Source organism: Montipora foliosa, chromosome 1 (assembly GCF_036669935.1).
Source record: "Montipora foliosa isolate CH-2021 chromosome 1, ASM3666993v2, whole genome shotgun sequence".
NCBI classification, from domain to species: Eukaryota; Metazoa; Cnidaria; class Anthozoa; order Scleractinia; family Acroporidae; genus Montipora; species Montipora foliosa.
Genome location: NC_090869.1, coordinates 33,550,860 through 33,560,859, shown reverse-complemented (window position 1 = coordinate 33,560,859; position 10,000 = coordinate 33,550,860). Strand labels below are relative to the sequence as shown.

The following is a 10,000-nucleotide window of genomic DNA, read 5'->3' as shown; positions in this document are numbered from 1 at the left end:
ATAACTACACTCTCCTTGTTCACAAAAACCTTTTCCAAACGTTCAGGCAGAGATAAACGGGCCAAAATGTTAAGAACACAATAACAACATACCCAAACTGAGAGTCATTGAGGAACGTCTTTATTTTGCTCATTTGTTCGTTTGTTTTTGTTTTTGTTTTTGTGAGTAGTACAAATTTGGTTCATACGGGGTAGAAAACTTACACCTTAATCAGTTAAGTCTGTTGAAACATAAGTGCTACACGGCCAACGTTTGTAAAAACGTAACCTTTCCTTGTACTTGTACATGTTCATTGCCGTGACTTTAACATCTTCAGCTCCTACGGCCTGCTCCCGTCTGACCTTGTAGCTCAGTAGGTAGGGCAGCGGTGATCTGGTCAGAGTTTTTTTCTGTGCTTGTTTGAGCCCATTGCCATTAGTAGGGCTAACGCTCACATGGTTCATATGGGGCAGTAAACTAGCACTTCACATTACACGTCTCTAATCAGTTAAGTCCGTTGAAATATAAGTGCTGCACGGCCAAGGTTTGTAAAAACGTAACCCTTCCTTGTATTCTCGGTTTTTCCATGACGTCACGACCGCCATGTTGGAGCCCTGACCAAATCCTCCGAGAATTCAACTCTATTATTATGCAAACGCTTTCTTTTGTTTTCGTTGAAAAACATGGCTGTTGATCACGTGAGTGAAAACCAACAATTAACAAAAGTACTGACGGAAGTTAAATATTAATGATGTACATAAAAAAATACTTCATTCTCATTGGCGAAGAGAAATGTAGTTTCAGGTAACATAGTGCAGATAAGAGTTAATTCAGTGCAAAACGAATTACCTCTTTTTTGCATTATGTTAATAGACCAAGCACTATGCCAATTAACCTAGTGTTCTGATTGGTAACAAACAAAGTCAGAGACAATCAAATGCGAGCCTTGGATGGCAAAGTTTTTGGCCCATTTTTTGCGCGATTGCGTGATGCGTGTACGTTCGTTGCTTCTGCTTAACCATCTCGAATTTTTTTCATGTATATTAATCATATTAGTCAGGTAATCACATGATTTTTCCCGTGCAATTTGGAATAAATAAGCAAGAGTAACTTTTTTCAAAGGCGAAACATGTGTGTTCGGAAGCCAAAGTAAGGATCGGTCGCTGAGAGTACAACGATTCAACACAACTTTATTACTGAACATGAAAGGGACACGTGGTTTTTCTATACCTCGTAAGGTCCCACGGGACTGAATCACATGACTTCCAACCTACTCCCCTCTGTTAACTAGACCTAAAACACAAATCCCAACTAAGCTGGTCAACACGCTTATAAAATCAGAATTAACTAGTGCTGATTGTCCAGGATTCAAATCACAGATCTTCCATCCATGTCCTCAATTTAATCGTTCCCCTTCTCGCAGCGCGATTGCTCTCGTAGGATTTCGTCTTGGTTGCTAATCAGAGGCTGGACTCTCCCTGTGTTCGAGGCCAGTAGACTGCTTTCGATCGCTGACCTCCAAGGGGTAAAGCCTTGGATTGGGTGTTTCAGAAGAGAACTCCTTCTATTTTTGGATCCCACTTTCACAACTGCGCTTCTAACAAGGCTGTCTGTTCCTATTAGCCTTTCCACCTTTCCCAATCTCCACATTTCATGTGGTTGATCTTTATCATGTACTACCACAACGTCTGATACTGAAATCTGTGTCTGAACAGCATTATCCTTGGCAGACCGAAAATGTGAACCCCGGAGCTCCACTAGATATTTATCCCTCCATCTGCGCCAGAAATGATTCATTACATCGCTGAGGTGACACATTTGCTTTGTAAGGTCAGTCAATAACAGCTCCAAGTTCCCGATCTGATAGGTCACCATTACTGACATCAGAAAGGCTTAACAATCTTCGGCCTTGCAGCAAGTGCAAAGGAGTTAAACAGTTCTTCCACATCTTCCAAGGTGACATATGACAGAGGCCTGGGGTTGAGAATCATTTCCACTTTGACGGTGACAGTCATCAATTCTTCGTATGTGAGTTTAGCGCCTGCAATGGTCTTCAATAAAGCACCGAATGTACCATCCTCTCAAACTGGTCAGCCCACCATGGGGTTCTCTCAAGGTTGAAACCCACTTAACACTCTTCTCTGTTAGGTAATATGCTGCACCACTGGATTTTCCATCAGCTCTGTTATCCTCTTACATGCAGCTTTTAAACGTTGTTCCACTGTCTGAGACAGTCTGGGAAGGTAGTCCTCTTCTCGCTGTGAACCTACGGAAACTCAGAAGAAAGGCTTCTGGGGTCAGATCCGGAACAACATCAAAACGACCGCTCTGTTTACACACTATAAATACAAGCAAATCCACACCTTCTTGCCGGTCTTCTTCTTGATTCCTTTAACATGTAAAAGACCTGCGTAGTCCAGTCCGGTGAAGGTAAAGGCTGGCGCAGCCCTTACTCCGAGTCAGGTAAGGCTGGTGGCGGTGGAGCTTGGTATGGCTGTCCTTCATGTCGATGGTACGTCACACAGTTATGTAGCAATTTCTTTACGGTCTTTCTACCCTTTACCAGCCAGAACTTGGATCTGAGCTCAATTAATGCTCCCTTAACGCCATTCTGCATTACTCCCTTGTGACATTCTTTAATCACCAATGCATTGAAGGCATAATCAGCATGCAAAAAATGGGGTGCATGACGTCATATGGCAGTTCGGCGCGGGACATTCATCCACCACATCTTAGGACACCATCGTTATCAGAAAATAGGCCAAAGTCCTTCCTCCAACTCTCAAATCCCTTGTCCAGCTGCAATCACTTTTGTACGTGCTGTATCCAAAGTCGTTGTGCATTATTCATGTCACTGGTACCAATGTCAGAACGAGGCTGTGACTCGTAGTAGGGCATAAAAACTGCTGAATCGATCAATGTCAATGGCATTACTAACTCTAAGGTCGTCTGAGCTGAAAACAAGGTGAGAAGAATGTCTTTTTCAGGTTTTCTCGATTCTTCAACGACATCTCTCCCTTAAACATTCTTCAGGTAAGTAATAAGTGACACCAATGTCACTCATGTCGTCTTGATAATCAGCCAGCCATTCATTTCCTAATTTCATTTACTCGGTTCTGTACGAACTGTTTCCACTCCTTGTCAACAACTCGAATCCTGGAAAGCGCAATTTGAGAATCACTCCAGCAGGTTGTCTTCCCGATGTGAACTCCCGAGTCATAGTTTGGAGCTTCCTTGATTGTAGAGACAGGTCTTGCAAGTATCAAAGCTGTCAGAAGTTCCAACCTAGGGATTGTTTGATTACCGAGAGGCGCTATTCTATCCTGGATGCAACAAACTTAACATAAGCATGACGCAATGTCTGGAGTTCTATCGAACTCCAAGTATTTTCTGCACAGGTTTGCTTTCTTCATGATGATTCCCTAACACGGATTTTGTGTGAGACTGTTCATGTTCAATTACAGATTTGCAGTCCGAAATGTCATCTTTCAAGTGAATTCCGTGATTATAAGGGCTTGTTCCGTTCACCGTTTGGACAGTGTTGGTCTTCTTCAATCTGGTTTCATTCCCTTCGATTTAAATTCAGGTGAGTTTGAGACGACCTTTCTCAAATTGAACCCTCCTTCAGCTAATCGGAGCTTACTTTTGACATAAAATTGATATGCTTCTTCATCTGTGTCTCCACCAAGTTGAGATCATCTACGTAAATAGATCTTAGAAATGTCTGAACGAATTCAGGATACTCTTTTTCATACCGGCTTTGCACATGGTGTCTGACAGTGGCATTGAGTAAGAACGGACTTGGTCTATTTGGTCTCTGATAACAGCATCATATTCTAGAAGAACTTTGAAACCGCTCGTACCAATTTATTTTTAGGATACCTCGCCCACATTGTAGGACGAGAACGAGACTGAATAATCGCGACAGACTTATGATAGAGCAAAGTTATATTTTGAGGTGACGTTTTCGTCGACCGTCGCCTTCTTAGAACTTAAATTCCCTATTGTTGACGCGGAGAACGGAGAGGGGAGCTATGAAATATCGCCTGCCCGAAAACTTGTGTTTTCTGTTTAATTTTCAGCAATATGACTGGTTGGCAAAAGTATGAACTCTTCTCTTACCTTTGAAAACTTTCAGGCCAAGTCTTGTGACCCTCTTTGTATTCTGTAGCACAGCATCATCTTGTATTCTCAATATTTCCAATTCAGAAATGCTGGCGAGTTTACGCTGGCCATTTTGTTTTGGTTGGATCACGCATTATTCACTTCGTAGGGAGTGAATAATGCTCAATTACTCCGAGATAGCAAACCAATCAGATTGCTTGAAACACCAAGATCACGGAGTGAGTATATACTAATATAGAGTGACATTTCAATTGCTTCTCCATCAAGGCTTTATGTTGACTCTAAATTGGACAGTATCGCAAGTTTGTGCCTTCTCCTTTTGGGAACCAAAGGTTTTTATTAGCATGGTCTCTCGATGATCAACAGCCAGACTCAGGATTTGCTTCATACGATTTGTAATGTACGATCTTTGACTCCCACTGTCAAGAATAACTTTTTTCTTTTGTTTCGGTGGAAAAACAAGGTTACTGATCACGTGAGTGAAAACATTCTATACAGTTGTTTCAATATGCTCTTAAGGCATTTACATATAAACACAATTTTGTCAACTAGATATTTAGTTTTTTTTGCTTTGCCCACACAAGTAATAGTGACTTAGAGATCAGTATAGGTGAAGAAACTATCTGTTTTAAAGGTGCTGATGACTCTACAATTGTTGATCCTGTTTTTAAGAACAATGACTCAGCAGCTGGACTTGTTAATAAGTTTTTGGAATGGTCTAGTAGTAACTTAATGAAATGTAATCCTATTATGCGCAAGGAACTTGTTTTCCGAAATAAAAGACAACCTTTGTATACATTGTAAATTTGATAAGCATGTTAAAAGCACGCGTGGTAAGGCCAATAAATCTTTATAGGTGATAGGATCTCTGCAGAAGGAGGGATGGAGTCAGCTTGCGGAAGACTATTTATTTAAGACAATAGTTTTACCCGAAGTTACCTACGCACTAGTGGTATATGGAGCCTCAAAGCCAGAATTAACAACAGTGCAAGATTTTCCAGACAGATGCCACAAAAGACGATACATCTCTGTCAGATTAAGAGGTTTATTAGAAAAACCGCAGACCGGAAAGTTTTTAGAAAAAATTCTCAACTTTGTAACCACCCCCTACGTGAGCAGGTCCCAAAGGCTAAGGTCATCGATTGTAACTACGCTATAAAAATAGCAAAGTTTTGAAGAAAGCAGCCGCGGCCTATACAACATAGATTTGATTTTAGTGGTGTACTGGCCAAACCAGCCTTCTTAAGGTACAATGAGAGTTTACATTGGATTCCTTCTATGTACACATCTATAGTAAATGGATGTTGACGTAATACTGGAAAAAATGTGGAATGAAATACGGTATAATTCAAATTTGTTGTAACTACCGTATTTTATTCCACATTTTTCCCAGCTTTACGTCAACATCCATTTACTATATAGAAGCAATAGACCTGAAATCCAATGTAAACTCTCATTACTCGGTTGCCAAATCCAGTCGGAATCTGCGTTTCATTTCTCTGTATTTTTTTTTCCGTGTCATGAAAAGTCTTGCCTGTCACTCCCCTGCTTAGTGGTGTCTTTGTGCATAGAGAGTTCTGTGCGTATTTTGTTAGGTTTGAGGGAGCTGGGGTAATGCGTAGATTTCTCTGGTGCACACAGGAGAAGATTTAATTAACCTGCAATGGCTAAAGTCATTGTAACGCGAATGACGTTTTAGTGGATCTTTAAACAAAATATACCCTCATAGAGCTCAAGAATGGAACGCCAATTGGATGAACAAGACAGGTGGTGAAAAATAAATATCTGGAATCAGGAGCTCATCAAGAGGAGCCTCTACCTCCTCTAATTCCTTGAGTCAACCCTTTCCCGAGTAAATTTATTTTTAGGAACAGGTTTTTCCCGCGAAAAGTATCATAATTCCCTTGAGCAGAGATAGCTCTGTTTTGATTGGCTTTTACAACAGTGAGCGTGCTGAATCTCTCAAGGGAGGTGTTCTATAAATAAATCTACTCAGGAAAGGGTTGACTCCGAGGCCAAGTATGGGAGATAGAGGCTCCTCTTGATGAGCTTCTACTGGAATCTTTAAAGCGACGAGTAATGGTCTTCGACAACTATTTCATTTTTCGCCGTTGGATATCAAGTGAGCTTTGTTTCTAATATTTTACTACCTTGGTATTGTATACAACACTGAATTTTTAATGGATTTAACAAACATTGAAAAAATCGAACGCCTTGAATGCATCACAGTGTTTACTGAAGTCGCATCTAAGTTGTCTGGCAACAGTTACTTTTGTACTCAACTCTGCAAAGGTAAAAAAAAATTGGAAATGTGACAGTGAAGAATTATTTGAATGAAAGCTTGTTGTCTGTTTTGTGCTTCATTATTTACGGCCAAGGTTCTTTCGAAAAGGGTTTGACGTGAACTGTCAAAAATATATTTAATTGCATATTCTTTGTGACACGGATTGAGTCTTGTTTGCACACACGCAATTGAAATAGGAAGGGTTCACGAAAATAGACAGGTCTGTTGGAAGCGTGCTTGAGTTTCAACAAAATTAGCGCCAAAATCAGCAAAAAATTGTGACGCTGATGAAAAATACAGTAGCTGCTATTTCCAAAACGATGGAATTACCTGGTGATAAATAACCTCGTCTTGGAGAGTAAAGTGTTGACTTTGCAGAAACAATGGTCAACCTTAAGAGTTGGGCGATTGTGATCTTTGTGTTGAATTCGCACATTTCTTGTCAAACTTTATAACACTTGAAAGAAAAAGAAAACTAACAAAAACAAACACCCGGTGTCTTGCCATCACGCTGAATTTGATGTCACTTTCGATTTTGCGATTTACTTGTGCAGCCAAAAGTACAATAACAAAATTCAACTTGGCAAAAATCTACCAAAATGTTTTTTCGCTGATGGTAACTTTTTATATTCGTGGTTCAAAGTTAATGTTGTTTTCATGTCGTAAATTTTGTTGCTGATGGCAAAATATTTTATTCTCGATCGACTGTCCTGAAAACTTCCTTCTGCTCTTCCTAAAAACTGTGTATCAACATTTATTTACTTTTGCATCAATATTTCTTTTGCATAAAGCAAACTAACAAAATCTGTACCTTAATCATTTTGCATTTTTAAATAGAATTTTCGGTCCTATGCTTCTGTTAAGAAGTGGAATATTATTTAGGTCATAAATCCAGATACTAATCCTTCCGGACAGGGTTCAACTTCAGTGAACTTTTAATTTCTTTAACTCTTCAGTGAACAAAGCTGTTACACTCAGAGTGCACGCTTAAACATGTGGTGTAAGCAAGTTGTGAGGGAACTTGAAACTGATCAGCATGTCAGCCTAGAAGCCAATGTTTTTCGATTCCCTTTCATTTTCTTTAATCTTTCTGGGTTAGGGTTACAAGTCTTCTCAGGGGGCTATTTACCTAAGACTTCTACCATGGCACTACAATGATATACAATACCAAAACAATATCGTGTACTATTAGATCTACAAAGTGTACTATTAGAGCTACAAAGACAACTTGAATCACCTGGAAGACAGTTGACAATATGGAATAAAGTGCTGTGTTACTGCACTACCACACGTACGCAATGAAAGCCAGGAATTTTTTCTTTGTGACAAATCATTAATAGGCTGGTAGCCAGGTTTTTAACCTCAGAAAAATATCTGTTTCTTCGTATGAACGTGTGAGCCAAAGGGCCTCTGCTGGCACGACCTCTGGGTGACGCCTTAAATGGTTTTAATGGCCCCCGACTTGAAAAAATTGCCTGGAACGCTGCAGTTCAATTCCATCAGAAACCCATAAGGGTTGAAACGTGTAACGCGCGTTCACAGCTTCCGAATATTCAGTGCGAACTGATTGGTTGAATGTTTCAGTGCTAAGTACCATATTTGGAAACCCCTCGCTCTTGTTGTTCCAAATATGGTACTTAGCAAATTGAATATTCAGAAGCTTGTTTCCCAGCACACAAGGGCCATTACACGTTTCAACCCTTATGGGTTTCTGATTCCAACTAACTCAGTCCCTTCTGTTTTTGAGTTACACGTACCACAGGCAACCAAGTGTACGCTCATGGAGTGTCTAGTTGTACCTGAAGAAGGCTGGTTTGGCCAGCCAAAATATAGTACACCACTGAAGTCAGATCTTTGTTGTATAGGCTCTTGCTCAAAATATTTAGCTTCCCAACTAACAAAAATGGCGCCCGCACGTTGATAAACACAGAACGTTTTAAGAACACTTTTATTAATAGATTATTAAAATAACTTATAAATACTATCTTCATATGTGATGTAATACTGTATTTTATTATGATTTCAAATATGTAACATAAGATAAGTTATGTTATATGCTATGTTATATCTTATGACGAAGAAAGATATTTATTATTATTATTATTATTATTATTATTATTATTGTTATTATTATTATTATTGTTATGGCACAGGATTCAACTGAATGCTACATTCTAATCAAGCTACACAGGGCGAAAACCGTAACCTGTGAGCCATGGAGTAAAAAAAAAATTTAAGTTAAAATACAAAATGAGAAATCTCTCTCTCTCTATATATATATATATATATATATCTATAATATATATTAAATAATCCTAAAAAGCTATGTTGTGTGTACGGTCCTCTTTCTCTTTCGATATTCAACGTGCCCGAGAACACTGCCCTCTGCATCTTTCGCAGTACTTCTGTGCTCCTCTCACGAGCTCGCGCATGTTAACATCCAGCTCCCGTGACCACCCCCCGAGGGCATCCATTATAATGTTATATTGCTTCATCTCGTAGCCTGGGAGCTGCTGCTTCAGTTCCCAGCGAAGCAGTCTGTACTTAAGGGCCTTCTTCTCATCCTTTCTTTTTCGATTGTTAACCCACGGGCAACTCATTTCCAGAGTCACAACTCTCTTATCACTTATGATTTACCATACGTGCATCCACCCTATTGCATCTGACCTCTTGTTTATCGGCGTATATAGGGACATCCTAATAAGCTTTAACGTCCTATGACTCATACACAGGCTTAGGGTTGTCGGGTGAGTACCAGGGTGGTATCTCGTCTATAAGTCCCTCATCGTATAACAGCTCGTAAAACAGTACCTTCAGTGCTGCGTCGTGTCTAGAGAGAGATAATTCCTCTGGGTCAACACTCTACATCCTGACAAGATATGAGCAACGCTCCTGGGGCCTTGCCGTATAATCTGCACCTCACCTGACCTTCCGCGCCTGTGTGGGTCTTCTGACTCGTGTATACTCGCGTTAGTAAGAGCTGGTCGTATAGCTCAATGAGTCCAGCGATTGTGTGTGATGGGCAGTTCTTCCACTCTGTGAGCCACCAGAAACACCCGTTCGCACTCAAACTCTCATCCTCCAGCCTGGTAGTCACTAGACGCCCTTGCCATCGTTGGTTTCTGATATCATCCACTAACTTCTCGATTTGGCACTTCCGCTCCTCCGTCTTGATCTTTTGCGTGTGTTCCAGATCCAACTCCAACCCAAACTCCACCGCGCACTTAACCGCTTGTTTAAAAATGGACCTACGCCCCGTCCTCGCCGCTTGCTCTTCAAACTCCCGTACCATTCCCAGTGCGGGGTATTCGCTACCATGGAGTCTGACTGCACCCTCGGTAACAATTACAATCCTTATTGCCATATAAGACAATATTTCCAACACAGTCTGTTCCCTCCTTGTCACTGCCTGATTGTTCTTTACATTTGTGGGCAAGGGTTGTGATTTCCTTCTTGAGTGCATTAACAGGACTTTGTTTCTCATACATGTAAATGCTCAGTATTCACTATAAATTCAAGAGATAGCTTCAGGCAGGACGAAACTGAAAAATGTATAAAGGAAGAAAATAAGCATGTTGATTGTCGGAGACCTAGCTCACTTTGATGACATTT

General features: G+C 40.4%; 1 protein-coding gene across 1 annotated transcript; it reads right to left on the bottom strand.

The window, feature by feature from the left end:
• Window positions 1-1,380: 1,380 nt before the first annotated feature.
• Window positions 1,381-1,854, bottom strand: LOC138013254 (uncharacterized). Its single transcript, XM_068860275.1, has one exon. The coding sequence runs from the start codon at window positions 1,852-1,854 to the stop codon at window positions 1,381-1,383; it is 474 nt and encodes a 157-aa protein (XP_068716376.1).
• Window positions 1,855-10,000: the final 8,146 nt, after the last annotated feature.